This window comes from Lutra lutra, chromosome 3 (genome assembly GCF_902655055.1).
Source record: "Lutra lutra chromosome 3, mLutLut1.2, whole genome shotgun sequence".
Lineage (NCBI taxonomy): Eukaryota > Metazoa > Chordata > Mammalia > Carnivora > Mustelidae > Lutra > Lutra lutra.
The window spans coordinates 127,648,161-127,674,281 of NC_062280.1; the positions used below are offsets into that span (position 1 = coordinate 127,648,161).

A 26,121-nucleotide genomic window follows, 5' to 3' on the forward strand; every position below is an offset into this window, starting at 1 on the left:
TGCCTCTTCACCAGGGTCAGACACCTTATCTCCTGGGACCTAAGCAGCCACTGAAACTTACCAGATCTCCTGTACAAATAAGATCTCATCAAGGTTAATATGCAAATCTGGCTGGTGCTGAGCCCCGAACCAAGCTGATCTTGTGACATCGTACTTGGCAGAGTGCCCCCGGCCCTCAGAGAATACTCCTGAGGGTCAAGACCTTGTCTGGCCGGCCCTTGCCATAGCCCTCCACGTGTCCAAGCTCCGGACAGCGCCTCCCTGGACCTCTGTCTCTCTCCGTTGAACAGAGGACGCTCAAGCTGCCAGTTCCCTGCTGTCACCAACTTAGTGGCTCATGCTCTCAGGAAGAAAAGCTCCTCTTAATCACTGCCAACTAGTTGTTGAGTCTGGGCTGAAGATTGCAGGAAATCTTGCATTTTCTGTGTCGCTTCCGAGAAACTGCCATTTACACGGAGAAAGCTATCCTGGAAAATGCCAGGCAACCACCTACCTTACCCAGCAGGCTCACTTTTACCCCTTCTCTCTACTCTTACCATGACATTGAAAAGACTCCAGAAAGGCGTCTCAACCATGACCTCTGGGGAGCCAGCAACGGTGTTTAGTAGCACTGCCCGTTTGGAAGTTTTCCTTATGGGTCATCCATATCCTCATTTCTGCTCCTTATCTAAATTCTTTGGTTTAGTTTTACTTCTCTTGTTGCATTTTTTTTTTTTCTGTTGAAATGGAGATGTCAGCTTGTCCCCCTCCCCTTCATTCATTCATTCATTCATCCAGCCCTTATTACGTGGCTGTCACCCTGGACCCTGCTATATGTGAAGTATTCCATTTTTTTCCCCTGGGAATTCAAGAAAAGAAAGGCAGCACTCAAAACCCAGATCTTTTGGATGCTCTATAAATAAAACCCAAGCTTCATTTTTTCTTCCCTTCCTGCTTCTCTTCCAAGCTTTGCTTCTCTTGGCAGGTCACACGAGCCAGGGTGCTTTGGTGGCTAGTGAAAAAAAAAAAAAAAGAGAGAGAGAGGGAGAGAGAGAAAGAAGAAGTCACTGTGTAACTGTGCTGGGACCTTCAGAAATTCTAATGATGAAAGACAGCATGCGGGCCCTCACTTCCCCTTTCTGCACGGCGCAGGCCTGGGCGCCCGCCACCAGACGGGAGCAGTCCTCCCTGGGGAGCCCAAAGCAAACATGGATCAAGAAGCCGTGGGCAACATCATCCTGCTGGCCATCGTCACCCTCATCAGCGTAGTCCAGAACGGTAAGGGGAGGTCCTTACTCATAAGGGGGACCAAGGGCAGATTTTGTTTGCCTGTTGCTATAAAGTCAGGCTCACACGGGTCTCTGTATCTGGGCTCACTTTGGCCCACTTTTGCCTTATTCGTTATTTGTTTCTTGTTCTTTGAATGTATCAGTGTGTGGATGCCTTTGGGGGTTTTCCTTCTGCTGGTATTCCCTTCACTTTAATGGTGGTGACTAACTGTGTTTGCAGAACCAGGTCAGCAACCTAGAGGTTTTCTCCAAACCCTGATTGAAGTGTCTTGCGAGCAGCATTTTAACCATTAATTACTGTGACTGGAGACAGGGCAGGAGGCAAGAAGCCTAGACGGGGAAAGTAAAGTACATCTTTACTCAGACACTGGGCTTTGGTAAGTGCAGCTGGGCTGACTTCAATACAGCTGAGATTATCTGTCACCTGTAGGCTTAAAAAGAAAAGAAATGTGAATTTGGAAGGTGGGAGGGAGAAATCACCTTACCATTATTTTATCTATGAGTTGCTCTTTTTTTTCCCCCTTGTAATACTTCCTTTTTTTCTGGCAATGTAGTTTTGAAGCATTTTTCCTATGCATGATATATTTACATAGAGAGAGGAAGCATTTTTCTTGTGTGGGGTTTGCATTTCCATTAACCGCACTGGCACTTGAAAAACCAAGTAAGGGACGCAGACCTGAAAAAGACAAGACCGTGTAGAATTTTCTCTTTAGACTTCTGAGTTAAGACTGCCACAGACCGTTTTGAGAACTATTTCCAGTGGCTTCATGTTTTGTAGTTTATTAAGACAGGGGAAAAAAGAAGAGTGATTACTAAGGGCAGCTGCTGTAACCTAATGGTCATTACTGCATGTCCCCACACTGTCACACTTGGGAAACTTGAGTATTTAACCAATTTGGGATATCCTGTTATTTCCCCGCACCCTCTCCCAGCTCGAATGTGGACAGAGGCTTCGGCTTCGGCTTCTGAACCCTAGAGTAAGGCCCCCTGAGACCTCCCCACACCTGAGAGGCCCAACTTTGCATCCTCCCCATAGGTTTCCTATATGGAACAACAGTTGGCCACTTTTTGACCCAAACATTTTCGTACTAAATCCACGCCATCAAGTTGCTCAGGGAGCAAAGCGATTGTGTAGGTTGCCGTTCCTCAAGCCATTTCTGTTTCATGCAGGGACCATGAGTGCCCTTGGTCTTGCATATCAGCCAGAGATGCATTTATTCAACCCGCATACGCCTCGCAGGACCCGCCGTGCCAGGCAGTGTCTGCCAGGCAGTGTCCTGGCTTTATGGGGACAGCGCTGGTGCAGACCCCCAGAAAGGGAAAAGATAGTGAGAACAGATGGCCAGCCATGGTCAACAGAAAGAATTCAAAGACCCTTCTGGTGTCTGTGCAGGCAGTTTTGCATGGGGCGGTGGGGGGGTGGGCAGTGATTTTTCAGCTCTGTGTAGGGTCTCCCCTCTGGCTCTTCCCCGATAAGCATCACCTTAGCCGACAATGCCAGTGGACTGGGGAGCACTGACCTTCCCATGGCCTGTGTGGATGGGGCTAACCTAGTTGGAGGGTTGGCGCTCACCCTGAGCCGCTCCCTCTCAGTGCAGAGCTGACTTGGGGGAGGCTGCCGAGGGTCCTGTTATGAGTACAGAGTCTCTTCATCTCCCTGGAGATGCAGAACCCACCCTTGGTCTGTGGAGTGGGTCTGGGGCTTTTTCCCCTAGCGGCAGAACAAACCCTGATCGGACTTGAGGAGGGACGGTGAGTTCCTAATTGGTTTTGGGAGTGAGATTAAGTCTTCTTGGTACAGTACGGAAGGAGAGATTATAGCTGGCTGAATGTCTGAGTCTTAACAACCACAGTCTAAGGGCTTTGACTTTTGACAGGCCATTTCAGATAGATAGTGACAGAACACCAGTGGCCTCGCTAATAGAGGTCCACCAACTGAGGAGTGGGATGGAGGGTCCCTGATGGGAGATACAAGTATGGGTTTGAGTGGAGCTCCCATTTTTGGACTGGAGACTTTTTCAGGCTGAGCAGACCCTACATGGTGGCCACATCTTATCCTCTGCCTTCCCCCACCCGCCCTGAGCCGCTAGGGCAACATGGCTCCAAGGGTGACTTTGTAGAGCTCAGGCACACCCTTGCTTGGGGAAGGGACAACCGGCTGCTCTTTTGAAGCCGCAGAAGCAGCCTAGCCACTCTCCCCTCTGAGGCAGAGACCTCCGACTACCATGTGATGCTGAGACCACTGTGTGAGGCCTGCCTTTTATTTGTAACTGTAAAATGTGCCCATGTTGGGGAACAAGGAAAATTCCAATGACTTGGGATAGAACATCTGTACTTGCTTGCACCATGAGTTTCCAGGTAAACACAAAGTTTCAAGTGCATGCCCAGAGCCTCTCTTTGCAATTCTAATTAACTGCAATGGTGCAACCATAGGTCTTCCTTACAGAGTTCAGAAAATATGCAAAAACTGTGCCTCTCTCCTTCTGCCCTGCAAAATGTCATTTTGAGCCCTTCCTGTTAGTTTTAAGGAATATTTACATGTTGTTGCCAGGTGCCACAAGCTTTGTCTTTGTCCCGAGACAAAGAGGTCCTATCCACCTGTGTCCATGATGATATCCAAGGTCTGTGCTCTCTGTACCCTGTGTGAACCTCATTTCCTGGGAAGAGGCCACACAGCCCAGCCCGCCTGGGGGAACTTCCTCCTCTGACTCTTAAACATTCTGTAGTCATCAAGATCTTTGAACCTGGGGTCCTCTTCCAGCTTGATCCAGCAAAACACAGATTTGGAAGCACAGAACGAGTTGAAAATACATCGTTCCGAGAGAGCTGGGCCAGAACCACCAAAGCCTGGTTTCCCAGGGAGTAAAGATAGAGGCGTTTCCTATGAATAGCATCCAGAGAGCCTCCAGCTTCTCCTGCCAAGGTGCCAGCAGCGCTGACATGCAGCAAACCTGAAAAAACACAGTTTTGGGGAAAGTGATTTCCATAGGAAGCCAAGCTAATGAGATTGAGAGGAGAGGGTGAGCTGGGGGGAAGGGCACTGAGCCTGGTGCATGGAAGTCTGAACAGCAATAGCAGAGAAAAGATGTCCTCCAGCAGGAGAGCTATTCCCACAGCCCTTCTGGTTTTAGGGAAAGGTGGTGGGAACTGGCATCATCCTCTCTCCTTCACTCTCTTCTTACCGTGAAGCCAAGAAGTGGGGGAGACATCATGGCCCCACAGACACAAGGGTTTGTGAGAATACCAATAAGGAAGGATATAGAGCTGGTACTGAGCGCCTACCTTCCCACACCATCCCTGGTACTCCTATCCCAACACCAACACTCCTAACTAATCTCATGGGCACCATATTGGAAGACCTCACAACCCAACCTAGGGTTGAATGGGCTCTAGAAACAGGACTCATGAAGTGCCCCAAAGCAGAAATCTTATTCATGCCATTCTCAACAGCTCCTACCTGAACTCTCCCGTGCTAGAGAGCTCATGACCTACCTATCTTGCTTTCCCCTCCTGTGCTAGAGAGTTCACAACCTACCTAGCTTGCTTTCTCCTCGTTGGGTGTCTTGAGGTATTATTGCCAACACAGAGCTTTGTGTTGGCAATAATGCCTCACTGATCCTTGAAGCCTATGGAATATACACTATTATTATTCCTATTGTACAGAGAAGCCATGTGGGGCTCGGAGAGGCTAGACCATTGGTTGAAAATCCTAGATTCAGTAGTGGTGAGACTGGGATTCAAACCCTTTCCAAAATGTAGACGCTTCCGCTATGTATATTGCCTCAGATACATTTATTCAAATGCACACCCCTCGAGAAGTCCTACTGCCCTATAACTTCCATCCACTGGTCCTGTTTCTATTCTCTGGAAAAGCTTGGACTATGCTTGCTGCCTCTAGATTTACAGAGTCAGCTGTACCATCCTGCCTTCAGTGTACCACTTCTCAGCTGACTTGTTTTCCGGGGTCCCTTGTCGTTGGGTTGCCCCCTCCCTCCCATCTTGCCCTGTGCTCTCTAAGATGCAGATGATAGATGCTTGATGTCCAGGGAAACAGTTCCTGGGATCCAGACAGCAATTCTGTGAAAATAATCATGGGCGTGTTATGCTTTTAACACTTGTATCTGTCTGCTGGTGCCTATTAACTTTGTGCTTAGCTGAATTCTCCAGATCTTTTTATGTGATCCTGAGAAAGTTAGTTGGCTTCTCTGGCTCTCAGTTTCCTCAACAGAGAAGTGGAGCTATGATAACTTCCATATGTGCTGGTCGGAGGCACTGTGTAGAACACCCGAGCCAGCGGGGGCCCAGTGTGTGTGGTAGGTGTTCAGGGATGGCCTGCAGCCTTTTCTCTCCATGTCTCTGGCTCTCTGTCTCCCTCTCTCTCTCTCTCTGGTTTGGCCTACCGTCCACAGCTGGCCAAGATAAGCTTGCTCATGGTCTCTGCACGAGAAGTTTCTGTGACACCATGGAGGATAACGTGGGAGATGGGGGGTGTGAGTGGGCGGTGAGGAGTGGGCAAAGGAAGCCAAATTCTTTCAAGTTTAGCTAAGCAGGAGGGAGAGGTAGAGCCTAGTGGAATGAGGCAGGCTGGCTTTAGTTTCATTTGATGGGTGGGAAAGATCAGAGTCTGTTTCCAGGGTCAAGAGATGGAGGAAGAAAGAGAGGGAAGGTTCAGGAAATGGGGAGAACACCAATGAAACAGAGGGCTGAAGGGGTGGCAGGAATGGGCTCAAGGTCACAGGTAGAGGGCAAGCCCTGGCAAAGAGGAAGGGGTTAGTTCCTCTGAGCGAGGGGAGAAAGAAGAAAGGCAGATACTCAGTACAGCCACGTGGTATGGCTGGTGGCGGAAATGACCTCTGATTTTCTTAATATCTGCGTCATGTTCAGAGGCAAGGGCCGTCTCACTGGGTTCTGGAAAGGCAATGGTAAGAATTTTCTACCGTATTCTGTGGTCTGAAGAGACATTCAGAACAGACAGATGTGTACTTATGCCTCGTGTGGCTGATGGAAACCCCGTGGTGAGCTTCAGTGTGACAGCAATGGGGAAAACACCACCCCCAGAAGCTCCCGGAATTGAATCCCCAGCTGCACTGCTCCCCAGTGGAGTGACTCTGAGAGAGTTATCAGCCCTCCCTGAGTCACTGCGTCCTTGTCTATAAGGTGGGGACAGCACTGCCGACTTTGCAGCCGTGGGCGCAATGCCTAGTAAGGGAGCAGAGGTCAGACGTCTGCTGGAGAGCCTAGAGTTGGCCGCTGCCCCCTTCAGACCAGTGGCCCCATAGCTCTGTTCCAGACAGGCATGTTGCTAGGGTGGGGCTGTACTTTTGCCCCAAAGAAAACCAGGGCAAGCTTTTATTCATAGACACGCTTGATAAGGCATCCGTTTGACATCTTTTTGAGGAAACTGATAGGAAGATGATGAAAAGGAATCCCGTAAGATCCCTGATATTCTCAAAATTGGAGTAAAGGAATATCACAGGGCAGGGGGGAGGGGAGGAGATAGAGACCTTCATTCCCACCCCATGCCCCAATCTATAGACAAACCCTTGGGATTCTGGCCCCTCGGCACCCCTCACATCCCATAGCCATCCTACTCAGCTCCCTCTTATTTTCCCCCTGTCGTAGACCCTGACCTGGCAAAAGACAGAAAGCTCTCTGCTTAACACCATTCCTCAGCTTACACCTGCCAGAAACCCCTTGTTGCTCGTGAAATGGGAATAAGTTCTAATTTTCTTAACATGGCTCTCATCAAGGTCACAGTCACGCTGCTAAATCCGGAAAGCACTTCTCAATGATCCTCTTCTTCGGGACTGGGCTCACTGCTTCCTCACTCCACCCACCCTGGAAGCATGTCACAGGGATCCTTACCAGCTCTGCCTGCTCTTCTGTCCATGGCTTGGCACACTGTGCAATTTTAATATAAGTGTTTTGTTCACTGTCTTATGGTCTGTCTCCTCTCCCACCCTTGCTGGTACATAAGCTCCTCAGGCCAAGGTTCTTGGTGTGTTTTGTTCTCTGATGCAAGCTAAGGGTCTGGCATATGGCAAGTCACAAAGAAAAATGTATTTGAAAGAACAATTCACCATCTACCTCTTTGGCCTCATTTGTAATTCTGCCAGTTTCCACTCCCTGCTCTCGATTTCCCCCATTGTAAGCCAGACAGCAAACTAAAGACGGTTCTTGTCTCTGTGCCTTTGCACATTCCATCGCACTCGAGTGGGGTGATCTCCTCTGTTGCTTCCTCCACCTCATTGGCTAATTCCTACTTGTTTGCAGATCTTACCCTAGAGGTCGCCTGTAGGGATTCCTCTGTGAACCCAACACTGAATTAAGTTGCTTCTTGGACCCTCGATGGCTTCATGTTCTCAGTCAGTTCTGTCTTCATGTGAATCACTAGAGTACAATTTCTGCTCTGTGTGTTTATTTCCTTCACCTGAAAAGTCCTTGAAAGTGGGGGGCTGTGTCTTGGATAGCTTCACCATCACCAAATGCAGTGATTTGTAGAGATAGCGGCAGAATGAATTTTTGGTAAGTGGCATTTGATGGAAGACGTTTAGGGCAGTTTGGAGGGCACACAGAGGGAACATTAAATGTTCTAGTAAAATAATGGGATGCCAGGCTCATGAACGTGCGTGTTATAAACCAGATCCAAACCTTTCCCTCTGCCAGGGTTCTTTGCCCACAAGGTGGAGCATGAAAGCAAGACACACAATGGGCGGAGCTTCCAGAGGACGGGAACACTTGCCTTTGAGCGGGTCTACACTGCCAAGTGAGTCCAAACCCTGATACTGCAAACCAGCAGAGTGGGGCCCTGGGCATAGGGGGCTCCTTGCCAGAGTGAAGACCACTCTCGAGGCGACCTGAATGTCTGGGCCAACCTTCAGAGTGTCATGGGAGGCAGAGTCCCCGGGAAGGTTGAAGTTTAGCTGGGGGTGGGAGTGGGGATGGCTTTGTGGGACCCTTTGTCATCTTCATAAGTGCTAGTGTTTAAAGAAAGAATTGGGCGTACCAGGGGTGCGAGTGGGGAGTCGTGCGATCGCCACGGCTTTCCCTGGTTCCAGAAACTCTGAGCCAGCGTGGTCAAGAGTGTTACCAATTTCCGGGGGAATTAGTCCACAGGTACTACCATGAAAACCAACCGTTACTCATTGGCTGGCTCTGCCCCTTGTGTCCTACTCAGTGGACATATGTGGAGGTGTGGCAGGACCTTTCATAAGGCCTGGTTTCCTTGAGCAACCAGAACAAGGACAGTGAGAAGGGGGGAACTGTGCAATTGGTTCCCCTTCCCCTTCTCATTCTTTACTTTTGAATAAAAAAGCTGCTTGAAGACACCTGAACAGCTCAGTGAAGGAGACGGGAATTATTTGGGATGCAAATCTGGATGGCTGTTATTCCAACGTTAATTTTTTCCTTTATGCAGAATATATCTGAACAGTAGTTTCAGGCAGTGGCCTGTCTGCCTCTCTGTGCCTGTGAAGAGGGGCTGGTCAGAGGGGAAGTCTTCAGCTCTGAGCTGGCTAAGGAGCTGGCCTTCAGTCGTAACTCAGAAGTGACTCTGAGGGCCCCCAGAGAGCTTTCCAGAAGGGCAGTTGTGGACACCTAAGGAAATCACTGCAGGCTGATATCCTGGTCCCCTCCCCCTGTCTGGGCCCTTTGTTTTTGGGCTTGGGCCTTCAAGTTGCTCCTGAGTATCCGCAGGCCCTCCAAGACCTCCCCCTCTCTTGGGTCCTCTCCACCTAAGCAGTCCTTGCCAGGGTCACTCCGGCAGTCGGATCTCGAGGAAATCCTTTGCTGAACTACCTCCAGGGATGTCTTTTTTTTTAACATTTGAGCCTTCAGCGTATGAAGTTAGGTTTCCATTTTGCCAGCAACGAAGAAATGGAGCAGGCCAGGCGGTTCAGTGTCTGCCCTTTCCCCTAGGGGTGGGCTAGCTCTGTGCTCACATCAGTCCCCCGGGGCCAGCCCCCAGATTGCAGAAGTGCCCTTTGGTGGTGGCTGCCCTGCGTCATTTGGAAGGGTGGTTTGGAAGTTCTGCAATGGTGTGGGGTTCCTGACAGAAGAAGTGGCCAGAGGAGAGGAGTGGGGCATTTTTGCTGCCCAGGGGTCCCCGTGGTATGGATGCCACAGCCCAGCTCCCCCGATCCATGCATCTTTACCACTTTATCTCCACAACAGAGGAGTGAGAAGAACGAGGAAAAGAAGGAGCTGTGGAGAGGTAGGAGCTCAGGTGGAGAAAAAGAATTTTCTGTAAGATGAAGTTGGCCCAGACAGCGCTGTGGTTCTGTTACCAAGACCACTTCCTCCCCGACCCAGCTAGCAGCAAGCACTAGGTGTGCCTGTAGTGGTTATATAAGGGCAGAAAGACTGGGGATGCCCACTACTTACTGTGTGCCGGCAAAAGCCAGGGACGCCTGGTCTGCTTGCACTTGCCAGGAAGCTACAGGCAAGGGGTTATGGGTTGGCCCAGCAGAATTTCTTCTCCAGTGGTAGCTTGTCTAGAGACCTCCAAAAGCACCAAAGAGGGTGCTTGTTGAACCAGGGATTTGCATAAAGAAAAGAACATGTACTTAATCCCGCTATCTAAAAACTAAGAAATTAAGTTTTACTCATGTTTAATACACAGTTTGAAAGTGGACTGTGTGTGCATTATACTTGTCACAAGGTTGTGTGATCAAATCTTCTGGTTGATGGGGTGTGAGATCATAAATGTTTCCAGACCATGGCTATTGAGAAAAACTAGCATAACAGGATAAATGGTGCTGGTGGACTGAAAAGCCCGATGCATATTTTTCAGCCTAAAATATGACTGCTGACGGATACAGATGGATTTGGGGGGCAGTTGGTAAACAGACATTGTAGTGAGGTGTGGCCCATCAGCTCCAATTTGGCCTCGGTTAATGGTCTGTCCCATCACCCATCACCCACCAGGGCAGAACGGAGTCAGGGTTTGAGAGACAAAAAGAATCTTAACCGTGACTCTCTGTTCAGGTGTATAAAACACAGTTCAAAGCTCTGTTCCCCGAGGAGGGAGCACAGCTAGAGCAAAGTTTGATTTTCTGGAGGAAAAGCTCAGTTAACAGGTCCACGATTCTTCCCTACGAGGCCAGGCAAACACAGGCTGTGGAGAGGAGAGGGGTCTCTGGAGAAGTGTAATTTTCTGACATGTTTTCCATAGATTACCAGTTCATGGGCTGGTATCACCTGTTACAGACAAGAGAAAGTTCTGGACAGCAAGACTTCTGAGAACTTTTAATGTACTGAGGAACATTGCGATTCTTAGTTCTCTAAGAAAGGGAAGTCTTTTTTTTAAATTACAGATACACACCCTTTTTTTTTTTTTTTTTTGCAAAGCATTTTTTATCAAGGGTTTAGTGTTTCACAAAATACATTTTCGGTAATGCCACCTTAATGTTCTTTCTCCTCTGCACCACTCAAAATCCCCCTCAGCCTCCCTTCTAAGTGGGGTGGGCTTGTAAATAATTTGAAGGTGATAGACCTGCCTTGATTATATTAATTAGTAGTGATACAATTTACGATTATTAGTGATGTTTACTTAAGTTAATCCAAACTAACAACACACCATGTAAGTATGTCAGTATCTGATTCCCAAAGGTGGAGAAAAACAAAAGGGAAAATACATGTCCTTTTCTCTATGAAACAGTGATAGTGTAATGCATCAAATTGAATGCAGCACAGGGAATTGTTGACAAATCTGGCAAGCACCTCAGAATTAGACCTCAAGAAATGAGAGCCAAGATGGGTTTGTCAATTTTGTCTTACAGAAAAAATGGCATAAAACTCTCCACAAAAGAAAATTTAGAATAATGATAATTTGTCAGCAGGAAAGACATTTCTACCAGGGACTATAAGAAGGAAGACATCGGAGCAGTCAATAGCTACCAATTATTGAAAGCTCATTATGAGTCAGATACTGCTTCATCTCATTTTATTTTCACAAGCCAGGGCAGTAATTGCTAATGTCTCCCCTCACCTCTCCTAGATGAGGAAAACCAAGGCTCAGTGAGGCTAAGAAACGTACCCACATTCACTCAGCAGTTGATTAGAGAGTGGACCGAGGTTTCATGACTTTAAAGACCATGTGAGCATCTGTTAGGCTCCATCTCCAGGGACAGCCTCGTCACTGACCAAAGCTACTTGAATTCAGCCCAGCGGTGGCCCTCTGTCAGGGATGGGCACCTTGCGTGGAGTTGTGGGTAGAAGATGTGTCAGAAATCCTGGAGCAGATAAGGACTGGTTTGAGTCAGAGTGAGGAACAGGACTCTGGGTATATTCTGGAAATCCAAAGGAGGAACCCATTCTCTTAAAGTTGGGGGAGATTCATTTAACTCCAGACAGACCACTGTTCCTGGAGACCAAGGTGACTTGAGACAATAGGAAGAATGATTGAATGACTAAGTCAATGTCACAATACTATACCATTCTAATGAGCAAATTCCTTAGATAATTAAGAATTTTTTTTAATAAATTTTGTATCACCCAGATGAAGCCAGTACTTAAAAACAAACAAAATAGAAGCATGAGAATGAGGAGGCAGGAGAGAGCTTGGTATTAATAAATTTTCAAAGGATGTCTTCCTACTTTTTCTTGAACTGGGAAATGGATCACATTCGGAATTCCAAGGCTGTGGCTTTGTGCCTCTGATATGTAGTAATAGATACAACACTTGTGCTCCATGCTGTATATGGGACCTGTTTATTCACTAAGTACTTCATCCCAAATAATAAATTTGTTCTGCCGCCTGAACTTCAGAGTTCCTACTGTGTGCACTAGACACAGTGAACCCCAGGCACCTGGCAAGGCCAGCAGAGCTCTGCTCTCTCCCTTGTGCCTAGAGCCCAGGATAGGTTACACTGCTTTCTTACCTTTAATTTCATTGACTTCTCCACTAGAGGATCTTCTGATCATCAGAAGGACATAAAGACTCCTATATCCAGGGACACAGCCCATCCTCTCTGGGTTGTCTGCAGGGGATGGACCAAGGGTTGTTCATTCCAGAGTTCTCGTTGGTAGTAGTGAGGCATGAGATGCTATCAGTCTGAACAAGAATTCACAGCTGATTTAGGAGGAAAAGCATGAGAACGAGATCAAGGAGGATCCTGATGAAGGACTCTAAGGAAAGAATTCAGATAAAAGGCTGAATATATTTTGCAAATGGCATCTCTGCTTTTACCCATATGGTTTGAATTAAATTAGACCAGTGGTCTTCAAACTCGAGCATGCTTCAGAGACTCCTGAGGGTCTTGTTAAAACGCAGATTGCTGTCCCCCCCGCCCCCCCCTTGGGAGGTTTTAATTCTGTGGGTCCAAGACGGACATTGACATCTGCATTTCTAGCAAGTTCCCAGGTGCTTCTGACCCTGCGGAGCCTGGCACCACCCCTCGGGCACTCTCATTAGAGCACCAACTCTTTTTTTTTTTTTTTAAAGATTTTATTTATTTATTTGACAGAGAGAGATCACAAGCAGGCAGAGAGGCAGGCAGAGAGAGAGGAGGAAGCAGGCTCCCTGCTGAGCAGAGAGCCCAATGCGGGACTCGATCCCAGGACTCCGAGATCATGACCTGAGCCGAAGGCAGCGGCTTAACCCACTGAGCCACCCAGGCGCCCAGAGCACCAACTCTTAAAGCTTATGTGGATCTTAGAGCTACTATCAGTCTCTTAGTTTTTTCCGGTAAGGAAACAAAGTCCAAAGTCATTGCTTTGCAATTGACAAACAGCTAGTGGATGTCAGGGCAGTGACCAAACACTAGTCATGTGCCCTTTCCACCCCGTTGCTCTGCCCTCCCATCCTTTCATGCTTCCACGTCTTTGAAGGTTGTTCTTCCATGGATGTGTATATCGGTGGTCCTGATCTAGACGAACAGACCTGGTTTTAGAGCTGGACTGAGCAGGATGTGAATCTTGACTCTGCTACCCTGTTGGTCGGTGATGCTGAGCAGGTTACTCAGCTTCTCCAAATCTTGGTTTCTCATGTGAAAATGAGAGTCGCTGTGGTAGGCTGAATAAAAGGCCCCCCAAAACATTCACATCCTGACCCCGGGAGCCCACGAATAGGTTCTGTTACACGGCAAGAAGGAATTAAGTTCACTAACCAGCTGACCTTGAAATCAAGAGAGTATTCTGGATTATCTGGGAAGACCCCAGTGTAATACAAAGGTTCTTTTAAATATGGAAGAAGGAGGCAGAAAAGTCGGTGTCAGGAAGACGCGAACGGCCATCACTGTCTTTGGGGTTGGCAGGGGGTCACAATGCAGGTGATCTCCGGAAGCTGAGGAAGGCAAGGAAAAGGATTCTTGGCTGGAATCCCTGGCAGGATTGCCGCTGTGCAGATACACCTTGATTGCAGCCTGGTGAGACCCACTTTGGACTTCTGACCTCTTCACGATTTGTCTTGTTTGAAGCCGCTGAGTTGGTTCCAGCAGCCATAGAAAACGCCAGCAGTCACTCCTGTGCCCTCCAGGGACCGCAGTGAGTTTGTGGGAGATGGACCTGTAAGACAACAGCATGGTGGCTGGAGTGAGATGACAACCCCTCCACAGGAGCCAGGACTGAGCCCCGCACGCTGCGATCGCACTGCCAGCCAAAGACCTTCCTAGGCACCAGCTTTTCTGAGTCGACCCTGGTTTCTCTTAATGCTTGTAGCTTACCTCTCGCTTCCCCAGCCCAGCCTGTGGGTCTGCGCTGACTTGTGCGGCTGACAAAGGTTTCCTGAGTTGAAGTCCTCTCCCCTGCACCCTCCCCCTAATTCTGACAGCTGCCACAGCCCTGCTGTCTGTGTTGCTCACTTTTCAATTCCAAGAAGCACTTTGGCACAGCCCGGAGCAGGAACCCTGCCAAAATGAATCCATCAAGAAACCAAGTCTCCCGTTGGCTTCACGGAGAAAGGGAATGAACAGATTCCAAGCATGTGTTTGCTTCGTCCCGCTGCCCATTTCTGATGGGGCAGCCGTGTCTTACGGGTAGATGTAAGTGCGATTATGAATGGGGTTTGCGCCTCATATGTGATGGTGATTGTCAATCTGGGGTTTCAGGTGATTTTCCAAGTACCCTGTAATAACATGTTTTCCGATTTTTCTCCTCCTTGTTTTTCTTTTTATTCTACAGCCAAAACTGTGTCGATGCATACCCCACTTTCCTTGTCGTGCTCTGGACTGCGGGGCTCCTGTGCAGCCAAGGTAACTGGGGCTTCTCTGTGGTGTTCCCTTTCTGAAACGTGCATTTTGAGGGGGTTCAAGTGCAGGCGTTTTGTTGAAAAGACTTTGCCTGACCTCCAGCTCTGCCTTGTGAAGCCCGGTGAGGGGAGAACCCCCGGGGGGTGGTGTTTCTGGCACACTGTGTGCCCGGCAGGGGTGGGTGCGATTATGCATGGCTAATGCCTGCTCCCCAGTGGCTGGGTGAGAGCGGCTGTGCCGACAAGGGTGGTTTAAGGCTAAATGTGACTCAGAATCCTTAAGCATCGTTCGCTCAGATACAAGGGCATTATAAATGAGAGCGCCTGAGGGATCTATTCTGGGACCGCTGTCACTCCGCGCGTCTGCTAATAAGCTTCCAGCGTGGCGGTCCTCTGCCGGGCGTGTGTCTGCAGAGCTGCGGGCTGGATTCCAGGTCTGCAGCCTTCTCCCAGGTTATCAGCAGCCCACAGTCCCGACTCCAGCAGGTTGACTCCCAGAGTTGATTTAAAATGAAATGGAAACCAGAGTCAGGTTTTGGTTGCCTTTGGAGCTTGGCATCGCGCCTGACAGAGGCTTGGTGTGACCTGGCTAGCTTCCACACCGTGGCCCCGCAGGGTGCGCACCTAAGGCCACTGGTGTCCTCTGAGGGGCTAGGGGATCCTTATCATCCTCGCCCACTTTATAGAGGAGGTGGAGGGGATATTATCTCCCTCTAGTGTCTGTGAGGACACTTATGTTCGGGGAGATAAGGTAACTTGTTCAAGGTCACTCAGTGAGTGAACGTGGAGCGAGGATGAGAGCCCAGGTCTGTGGGGCTAACTCCTGGACTTCTCATAAGAATCCTTCTGCATTATTCACGTTATCTACTGCATATACATTGAACACCTTCTACATGGCAAGCCTTGGGCTTGGACACACAGTGATAAATAAAGAGATGGCCATGCAGCACGTGACACTTGGTGAGAGGAACCACAGGGAAGACATGGATGGATAAATTATTACCAAGAGTGAGAAGGGCCAGGAAGGAAAAGGGTCAGGTGCAGCGACAGGGAACGGAGGTGAGGGATGGCAGCAGAAACTCCTTCAGGGACACCATGTGGCCTCCTTCTGTGCTCCATAAGGCTGTCATTACTCACTATTTATTTACCACTATCTATCCTGAGTGAAAGAAGAAACACGTCTGGCGTAACTTGAAAAATCAAGTCAAACTATGCCTATATGAGGAGTTACGATTCCTTTTATGTCTTAGATGACACTTGATAGAGATGAATCTCGAGATGTTCTAGCTCGATTAATACACAGGGGGTGGAAAGGTGTTTTGGAGCCCTGAAACCACGCATTTCAGCCAAAGCAAATATTGGCATTGCTAGGTGATGAAAGCGTCAGTAAACCCTTTTCAATCATCATCATTCCTTATGACTGTAGTAAATTCCTGAATTTTTTTAGTCAAAAGGAACCTCAGCGATCCTTCCAGCCCAGATCCTTCACTTTACAGAGCAGGAGCCCAAGCCCCAGAATGACAAGTTGCTTGCTCAAACTCAGATTTTTCGAGTCCAGATTCGAACCCACCGTGCCTTCCTGCTGTTCCGCGCAGCCTGGGTCCGCAAGGCACACTGTGTCCTCTGCAAGAGGGCAGTGAGCACAGCCATTTTCCGTCCCTGACTCCTGTCAGCCCTTGTTCGGTTTCGCGGCCCATTGAGAGAGAGACGGGCTAGTAAGTTAGAGTGGAGCCGTCCAGATGGGCCAAACCAAGAAAGACTTCGTCCGGGGCAGCTTGTAAATTACGGCAGTTTTGTGACCTTCAGATAATAGCAGAACCTCATAAGCGGTTCCTTTTGTGCTTTACCTGGCACATGACACTAGTATTTGGGGAGGCAAGGTGGAGTTGGGGCAAGTACACGGATCTGAGAAGGACAGACCGGAGATCGTTCTGAGGACACTTGTTGCCAGTGCTGTGACTCCTGGCTGTTACTCAGCTTTCCTCGGCCTCAGTTTCCCCATTTGTAAAGCAGGAGTAATTGAGTTCCCCGGATGATTAAGTGAGACTGTGTGCATAAAGCCTCTGACAGGCTGCATGGCAGAGATCAGACCGAACCATATACACCTGCCAATGCCTGACTGTTTAGGATCCTCAAACATGGCAATTTCCTACAGTCCAGCCTAATAGTAGGAGCCCAGTAGATGTTACTATTGATGGTGCCATGCTGGTGGTGATAATAGAGCTTTGAAATTATATAAACACAGTTAAAATCCCACCTTGTTAAAAAAATGAAATTCAACCAAGTGAATTTTGACGATCTAATTAGCTTTATCAAAGGACTCATGAATCTGGCAGTATCCCATCTAGCAAAGAGAGGGGAGCTCCCAGGGGTTGTAAAAGTGGAAGGCTTTTTCTGCCTTCGGCTCAGGTCATGGTCCCAGTGTCCTGGGATCGAGCCCCACGTCGGGCTCTCTGCTCTGCAGGGAGCCTGCTTCCACCTCTCTATCTGTCTGCCTCTCTGCCTACTTGTGATCTCTGTCTGTCAAATAAATAAATAAAATCTTTAAAAAAAAAAAAAGTGGAAGGCTTTTGTACGAAGGAGGGTGGGGCAAGAAAGTTGTTAGTAAAAAAAAAAAAGGGCTGTTCCGGGAAGGTTTCTTTCCCTTAGAGGGAGGGAGGAGTGTGTGTGTGTGTGTGTGTGTGTGTGTGTGTGTGTCTGTGTCTGTGTGTGTGTGGAGCGGGGGGGGGGGGGGGGGGGGGCGCTTATCCCGTAGATTATCTCATCTTCCTTTGAAGGAAGGAGAGGGCCCACGTGGCCGATTACTTCACTGGCTCGCCTCAGAACATTCCTCACTATGTGTTAAGACCGCCTTTCTCAGGGAAGTTGAAACGGCAGTTAGCTGAGGAATTAAGCCCCGCTCTGGGGACTTGGCTTAAGTGATGCCATTTTGGTTTTCTTTTTAACAAGCTTTTCCTCGGCTCACCTGACTTTTATGAGTTCATTTAACAGACCATTTTTGAAAGCCAGTGTGTGCCAGGCACTATGCCGAGCACAGAGATGATGGTTAGCAAAAGGTGGCTGTCCTCTTTTGGTCTGGTAAGCGACTTTGGGCAAACTGACTTCCTTGGGCCTCAATTTCCTCATCTGCCCAATGGGGACAGTAATGTGCTCTTCATCAGGTGGCTGAAGGATTGGAGACCCAAGGACCCAAAGAGCCCGGAGCAATGCTTGGCATGTAGAAAGTGTTCTGTCAACACAATTTGGCCTTCAAAAAATGCGGGCAGGTCTCCAGAGGGCCCATTCCATGGGCCTATCTCACCCCCCACCAGTTTTCCTGCTAGGTAGGAAAGCTGCAGTCAGCCCTCTGTTCAGACGTAGGATGAGTTAAGTGTTAGCACCTGATCATAGTAGTTCTTGTGGGGTTGGAGTTTCTAACTCTCAACTCCAAGGTTCAGGACTCCTGATCCTCATGGTTGTTACAGGGCTAGAAGGCAAAGGGAGTCTTCCTCCCTAGAGATCTTTTTCCTCCCCAAAGATTGATTTATTTATTTGAGAGAGAGAGTATTTGAGAGAGAGAGAGAGAGAGAGCGCACGAGGGCACACAAGTGGGAGGAGGGACAGAGGGAGAGAGAGAATCTCAAGCAAACTCCCGGCTGAACTTGGATCCCGACATGGGGCTCGATCTCATAATCCTGAGATGGCGGCCTGAGCTGAAATCAAGAGTTGGATGCTCAATCGACTGTGTCCGCCCCCCAGCCTCCCCCACCCCCACCAGAGATCTTTTCTGAATTGGCTGCAGTTGTTCAGAAAAGGCTGAGCATTGCACTGCCTGGAGGCCCAAAGGGGAAGGGTATGCTGTTAAGAGAGCCAGCCTAGGCTAGGCTTGGGGTTCAGGTCTGGCTCTCCCAGGCCCTGCCCTGGACCACAAGGACAGACAGACAGACACACACACACACACCTTGACGATCTTACACATGCTCCTTGACCACTGGAGCCCCAGGTGTCACCTCTGGAATAGAAAAGATGATACTGGTCACGTGGAAAGGATTCAAATGAGATGATGAGCAGGAAAACACTTTGTAAACTGTACCATGACACCAATAGAAAGTAACAGTACTATCACTTCTAGGTTTCCACCAGCCCTAGGCTTTTTGCTGAAGTCCCCATCGGCCCCAACTACCGGAACCCAATGCTTCGGCTAGATTTTGCCACCAATATTAGCTGTGCCGTGACTGTTAATATTATGTAAACTTAGCACGTTCTGGCACCTGTGAAACTCACACTGCGTCTCCCTTTCTCCGCTTAGTTCCCGCTGCCTTTGCTGGACTGATGTATCTGTTCGTGAGGCAAAAGTACTTCGTCGGCTACCTGGGGGAGAGAACTCAGAGGTAGGCCACCGGGACTGCTTCAGAACCAGGGTGTGAGTCATGCTTTTTGAGCAAGAAGAGCGACCACTCACAACCATATTCTGCCTAAGATTTAAGGCTCAGGTGGGATCCCTTGGGGCCGGAGGGGGAAGGCTTAGTAGCATCCGTCATCCTTTACCCCCTGAATTTGAGGGCTCTGCAAATGCAGCTGGGGGGCTGGAGTCGTGCCTCCGCTAGCCAACTCCTCCACATGGTCTTGGGCTCACAAAGGATGCTTTAACGCCACGCGCCGCACACGCATTTTTGCAACCCCACACCCTCTACGCCCTCCCTTCAGGGTCTGGGCCTTGAATGACTTTCTGTGTCTGGCTTCCCAAGGCCTCTGGGGAGTGAAACATTTTATTGTCTGCCTCAAGAAACGAGAGCTCAAGCTTGCACCTTGTGAGACGTTCTCTTGAGTAACAGATCTTCCAGGGACCAGCAGGAAGAACGTTGCAAAAATAGTCCGCGCTCACAGGCAAAGGATGGAGTCTGTGAATAGCGTCCCCGTTGCATTGCTTATAGACGCTGCCAGACGGAAGGCTCCGGAACAGCACTTACATACTTTCACGACACCCGCCTTGGGAAGTCGGGATTTTCATAAAATAAATGAGGATACTTACAGAAGAGACGTTCGAGTTCTAGTCTGCCATCAGTTCCTTAGAATTCCTAAGGTACCAGGAGGGCTCCGAGAGGCAGGCTGGTTCTTACCAGTTCTGGGAGGCTGCCGCCCCTACGGGGACTCCAGCCTTCCCCTCCATTTCTCTCCCTTGTCTGGTTTCACATCCTTCTCTGTCTCTCACAACAGCACCCTTCTGTAGTGGTTAATGGGCTCTCCGCTCAGATAGCATCCTTCAGCGGTGACAAAGGCTCTGACATCCCGTGAGGTCGGCAGGTGAAAGCACTGTCATCTGGGGACCTTGGGAGCCTGTGAGGTTAAATGGCTGGTTGGGGGGAGCAGGGAGGGAGGGTGGGCTTGACGGTGAGCTGCCGCGCGGAGGACGCTCTCCTTCCAGCAATTCTTTCCAGGGCTCATTTCTTCTTCATGCCTCTCTGGTGGCGTTCGAATTTATCCTCGAAAACCACAATTCCGTTATATCTCTTATCCTTATCAACACTGTCATAAATGATGTTCTTTATCCTCTTCCACCATGGAAAACCTCTATTCTGCCTTTGCCGGGGAGATCACCTGTTGTCAGGAGGTGGAGGAGAGGTGGAGTGTCCATCAGTGAAATCAGGGGGGAGTTCTACTCTCTTGGGCTGGTTCCCTGGGCCTCCCTGTCTTCCTCCCCAAAGTCTCAGAGGTCTGGCCGAGGCCCTGTTCCCTTTCTCTGTCATCACTTGCCTGAGATCTTAAAGTTGCTTTAATTCTAAGACAGTCTGTGGAGCATGACAAAATGTGTTCATTTACCCACGGGCTCTTTTCATTTTCAAGGTAATCACTACTAGGGAACGAACCAAGGTGGCAAAAATAATAAGATAGAGACTTAAAATCTTAGAACAATTTGATTTCCCCGGACCTCATAGAAACGCGAGTGGCCTAACCTCTTAAATGCTGGCCTGGTGTCCCCCGGGAGAGATAGGTGTGATGCCACCAGCCCCCATACCCTGGTCTGTGTTTATTAGAGCCTTCTCACCTCTCCTGCATGCGTAGCCTTCGTTAGTCATCCATCATGGCACCCTTTCCTGCGGAGACCAAACATGGCTTCACACTACTTCCGAATAGAGGGTCCTGAGCTATTGTCATCAATAGAAATGATAGGTACTAGATGAAATGTCTAATCCTAATCTAGACCAAAATATAGCTTGAGGTGGATGTCAGCCTGAGAGCCTCAGTCACTAGATCCAAGAGGATTTTCAATTCTGCCTTCTGGAAACTATGAGCTGATACCCTTCCACTGTGGATTCCACTACAGATGTCCACCTCTTTCCTTGGGCTGTGTCACACGTGGACTCTGCAGAGGCTTTCACCACCTAATGTCTTCGGGATCTGATTATTTCTTAGGCTCGCCAACAGTGAAAGATACTGCTCAGCAGGACCCTGGACCCTTCCAGGAATTTCTCCCTTGGGCTTGCAATCATCTTTTGCTCCTCTGTAGAAGTTGCTTTGGCCCCAACCGCATCAGAAGTTCTAGTGTCCTTTTTGGTCCATTGGGTAGGCATGACATTCCTTGATATATCTCCCCCACCAAAGCTTCTTCCTCTTGGGATTCTGTAGTCCCCTCCTTTGTCCCACCCCACCCTCCCCAGAAGTTTATGGCTCCTAGTCTCAGTCCTACATCCTACTCCCTGACCCTTTCTCCCTGTCTTGATTAGGTAGTTTGTAGCATCTTTAGACGCAGTTAAGGACGAATTTTAGTTTCTTCCTCTTTCATTCTAAGCTACCATCTGGCCTAAGTTCAGTGGCTCTTTGGCATTAAAGACTACTTGCCTTTTATTATCTACCTTCCCTGGTTGGCACTAGGCTGCCCTCTCTTCCTGTCCCTCAGAGGGCAAAGATTGGCAACACTTGAGACCAACAAACTCAGCTTAACCAACTCCACCTTCCCTGATTGCTCACTCAGTCCTCATTCACTCCCCATCCGTGTAGTAAATACTGACCACCTGCACCCAGTGAGATACTAAGTCATTTTGTTGAGATGATAATGAACATGACAGAGGCCCGGGGGCTGCTGGAGTCAGGGGCAGTACCCAAAAGACTAAACCTATAGAAATAATTAGGGGCACAGTTTTCAAAAGTGCTACTCTATCGAAATCATTTTCCCCCTTAGTGTCAACATTTTAGAATCCCTGCCCCCGCTTCCTCAAATATGGACCATGGGGTTACTTCACCAGTGCTAGACTCCTGGGGTGAGTCTAGGGATATCAAGGCTGGTGTTTCTAAAGTGAAACCCAGCAACCAATGACACCAGAATTGCCTGGGATGTTTGTTAAAAGCACAGATTCCTAGGCCCCACTCTGAACTTATGGAATCAGAATCTCTGGGGTGGGAGCCCAGGGAATATACATTTTTAACAACTTCTACACACAATTTGGTAAACACTGAAGGCTGTTCATGCCTCTTTTCTAAGAGTGATTCATTTGACAAAAATGTATGGAGGGCCTGATTTATTGGAGGTATGTGGGTGAACAAAACTGTCAAACTGTAAAACTGTGGGTGAACAAAAAAACTGTAAGGCCCGTGAGAGAAAGATACTGAGGCAGTATCTTTCTCTCACGGGCCTTACAGTTTTTATTCACTTTAGAAGTTATTAGGTTTAAAGTGGCATTTCTTTATTGAAAAGAACCTAATTGTAAAGCCAGAAGGGACCATAGAGTTTTCTTCTCCTACCCACATCATGTATATATTTTTGTGTGTGAGGCAGGAAAGCTCAGCAACTTGCCCACAGCAGAGAGCTGGGGCTGGAGCTCAGGTGCCTGATGTCTGGGCTCACCTGTCTCATGCCACAGCTCCTTTTCCTGGAAGCTTTAGGCACCTTTGAAAGGGAATCGTTTGTCATAAGGCTTCTTTTATGTTTTCATGTAGGTTTCGTGTGTGTGTGTGTGTGGTGTGTGTGTGTTGGAAGGGGGGATACGTTTGCTTCAAAACTGACCACAAAATCCTAGTCTCCAAAATCTGAAGGAGCCCTCAGGAAAGCAGAAGGAGCAGGACTGTAGCCTCACACAGACAAGTTTGAATTCCCACTCTGCCTCTTCTTGGCTGTGTGACCTTTAGGCACATTGTTCAACCCATCTGCTCTGTTTTCCCACCTGGAAAATAGGTTAGCAACATGGCATGGAGTAGGTCCGAGGTTCAGTGAAGTCGCAGATGGAAATGGCCTGATCCCTCAGATGCTTAACTTAATGCTGACCTTCCCCACCCCATTTAGGGGGAACTATGTATCACCTTTTACAAACAATAAAAGAGATGCCTTCAGTTTCAAAGTCTGATTAGACAGCAGGTGGCCGGCTCTTCCTTCTGCACTCTCCTGAGCTTCGCGAGAGCCTGGGGCAGGTCCTTCCGTGCTCACCTCCCAGGGTCACAGCCCGTCTCCAAGCCTGACAGACTGAAAAAGGAAGTCCGTGAAGTGCCGGAGCTGGGGACCTTCATTCACCCTTCCTAGCCCTGCAGGTGACGCGCATGCGCAGAGCTCCTGCCTCCAGCCCCCTTCCCATGGTCTGGGGATTGCTGAGGTACCAGGCAGCGGTCTCTTTGCGGGCGATCTGCCCCGAGGCCTTTGAAAAATGCTGCCCAAAGTCAGGAACACCACAATTTCAGCAGCAGGCACTGCCATTTCATCCTTCACCACAGATTTATCTCGAGCACGTTCTGAAACAGCTTTGCAAATCACTTTCTCTTGTTTCTGTAATGAGCATATGGTGGCCTCATTCATGTGAGAAATCTGAGCCACCACAATATTTGACTTTTCACAATTTAATTTCTCTGAACCCTCTGTTCTCTGGCTAGAAAATATCCCTTACTTAGACTCCTTGACTTCCTTATCAGCATTAGCAGGTACTGTCTGTATTTGTCTGCTGGGAACACTATGATGGAGTACCACAGACGGGGGGCTTCAGAAAACAGAAATGGATTGTTTCACTGTTCTGGAGATTTGAAATCTGAGATCAGGGTGTTGGCTGCCTCGTTTTCTCCTGAGGCCTCCTTTCTCAGCTCACAGATGGCCATCTTTGCCCCATGTCCCCACATGGTCTTCCGTCTGTGTGTGTCTGTGTCCAAACCTTCTCTTCCTAAAAGGACACCAATCCTTTTGAGTCAGGGTCCCCCCTTGGTGATCACATTTTACCTTAATTACCTCTTTAAAGACTGTCTCTAAATACAATCATGTCCTGAGGTATTGGGTTAGGACTTCAACATATGAATGGGGGGGGCACAATTCAGCCCATAATGCTCCCTTGAGGAGTCAAATATTCTTCCCAAATAAAGAGACAGAATGTCTCACTTCATGAACATGACTGTAAACAGGAAACCAAGGAAAGAAGAACACAGCTGGCCAAGGAGCAGTGGTAGGGGCAGCTAGCCATGCCGCTCAAGCTTTAATGGCCTGTGAGTCAAGGAGGACTTGTCCAAATGCCAATTCTGGTTCAGTGAATCCAGGGAGGGACATGAGATTCTGCATGTCCAGGAAGCTCCCAGTGGATGCTGCTGGTCTGTGGACCACACTTGGAGTAGCAAGGAAATTAGACAGTCAACTGTGGAATGGTTTTCACACTCCTGGCCCAGGAAAGAGATGAGTTACAGCATGAACCTCTGGGGTCCAATTCCAAAAGATACAATTTCTCACACTGAACCTGACGAATTGTGCTCTCTCTTGATTATGTCAAAAAACAGGCTCAGCAGCCCCCACTCACCTGTTTAGCTGAGCTGGCTGTTCTTGTTGAGCGGTCTTGATTACCAAAGAGTCCCCTCGCCGGGGTCGTTACTAACATCCTTAACGAGCCATTTGGCTGGACTTCCCGAACATGCGAGTGCTGGCATAGATGGAACCAGCCCCAGCGGTCACAGAGGATGGAACAGAGGGAGGCCCGGGCAGCCGCTGTGTACAATTAAGCGGTCGCATATCACTGGGGAAATGCCTCCTGACCCCAGCTGCTGATTTGCCTAAGCAGTTTAGGATTTAGAGCCTTCGAGAGAAGAATATGAATGCACTAAAACAGCTCTTTCCCCTCCATTCACTTACAATGTAAGAGCCCATCTTCCATCGCTAGGGGCCACGCTCTCCTTAGCAGGGACATAATGGTATTCCCAAGCAGCCTCAGGAGCCGAGCCTGAACTCTCAGACACCCAAGCACCTTTTAGATTCCTCTAGCCTTATTGGCTCACTGAAACCAGTACCCCTCCCATAGAGGTACTTAGGTCCCTCATTAGAGCCCACTGCCAGCACGGCTTCCCTGGTACTTCCTGGAGCGGAAAAGCCGCAGAAGGGGTCTGACAAGTCAATGGGGTTCCAAATCCTTGGTCAGCATGCCTGATGACCAGCTGACAGAACACTCCACCTTCACACCGTCGGGGAAATCGGGAGAGCACCAAGAAGCTGCCCAGCAGAGCTCTAACCATGATGGGGTTTGGGGTCTAGTCTTTTTAGCTTGGTTTTGAAATACATTCAGTGACGAATAATACCGGAGACACTCCCATTCTTCCTACGAAGCATATGGAGTAAAAGGAACTCTAATTTAAACCCCATGTATCTCAAAGATGATAACTTTTTTTTTTTTTTTTTTTTTTTTGTGAAATTGGTGTCATTTTGCTGCTTCTACAGTTTTCTTTCTCTTCTAGCACGCCAGGCTACATATTTGGGAAACGAATCATACTGTTCCTGTTCCTCATGTCCCTTGCTGGTGTATTCAACTATTACCTCATCCTCTTTTTCGGAAGTGACTTCGAGAACTACATAAAGGCAGTAAGCACCACCATCTCCCCGCTGCTTCTCATCCCCTGACTCTTCTCTGAAGGCAGGGTCAGCGCTCTCATTGGATCAATACCGAAAGTCGTCATAACTCAGCCCTTGCAAAGCTGTAGCTCCTCTTCAGACAGCCGTAAATCTAATGGCCATCTGGGCTCCGCAGCTTGAGTTAACCATGTTTTCCCTGGAAGAAAATACCTTTGTATCTGCCCCGCCCCTTGAGAATGGCAGTGGCCCCGTTATCTCTTATTCTGACCAGTTACTGTATGTTTCTTGACTTAGCCGGCTTTCTGGAGATGTTTTGTTGTCTCACTTATGTGTTCCTAAAATAAAATGCAGAGGCATGTTTTAGGCTGCTGGGTGAGTCTTTTGTGGGTTTGTTGCTACATGTGAACAATTGATCTGCTTTCCTCGCCCTCCATATAATAATAGGAAGAACACTGTTTTTACCCACACACGGGGCTAGAAAGGCAGTCACCAAAATGTCAACTCTGATTATCTTGAGGAGAAGGGATTTGGGGTCAGTTTTACTCTATGGTTTATATCTTCATGTATTATTTGAAGTTTCTTAATGAGCAACTAAATAGCACTCAAAAAAACAAAACAAAACCAGAGAGATGGGGTACTTGGGTGGCTCAGTGGGTTAAGCCTCTGCCTTCGGCTCAGGTCATGACCTCAGGGACCTCAGATCGAGCCCAACATTGGGCTTTCTGCTCAGCAGGGAGCCTGCTTTTCCCTCTCTCTGCCTGCCTCTCTGCCTACCTGTGAACTTTCTGTCAAATAAATAAATAAAAATCTTATAAAATTTTTTTTAAAAGATTTTTAAATTTTTATTTATTTGACAGAGAGAGAGTGAGGTCACAAGTAGGCAGAGAGAC

At 48.5% G+C, this 26,121-nt stretch overlaps 1 protein-coding gene across 1 annotated transcript; it reads left to right on the forward strand.

Annotated features, from left to right (window-relative positions):
* Positions 1–1,075: 1,075 nt before the first annotated feature.
* Positions 1,076–25,589, forward strand: ALOX5AP (arachidonate 5-lipoxygenase activating protein). Its single transcript, XM_047723079.1, has 5 exons — positions 1,076–1,257; positions 7,935–8,034; positions 14,388–14,458; positions 18,743–18,824; positions 25,117–25,589. The coding sequence occupies exons 1-5, from the start codon at positions 1,188–1,190 to the stop codon at positions 25,277–25,279; spliced, it is 486 nt and encodes a 161-aa protein (XP_047579035.1). The 5' UTR covers positions 1,076–1,187; the 3' UTR covers positions 25,280–25,589.
* Positions 25,590–26,121: the final 532 nt, after the last annotated feature.

What these genes read in the sequence shown, in the direction of transcription:
- ALOX5AP (XM_047723079.1), top strand. Translation starts at nt 1,188, where the DNA reads ATGGATCAAGAAGCCGTGGGCAACATCATCCTGCTGGCCATCGTCACC. An exon ending in GAGCGGGTCTACACTGCCAA is followed by an intron (nt 8,035 to 14,387) that starts GTGAGTCCAAAC and finishes TTTATTCTACAG; the next exon opens with CCAAAACTGTGTCGATGCAT. An exon ending in GGGGCTCCTGTGCAGCCAAG is followed by an intron (nt 14,459 to 18,742) that starts GTAACTGGGGCT and finishes TTCTCCGCTTAG; the next exon opens with TTCCCGCTGCCTTTGCTGGA.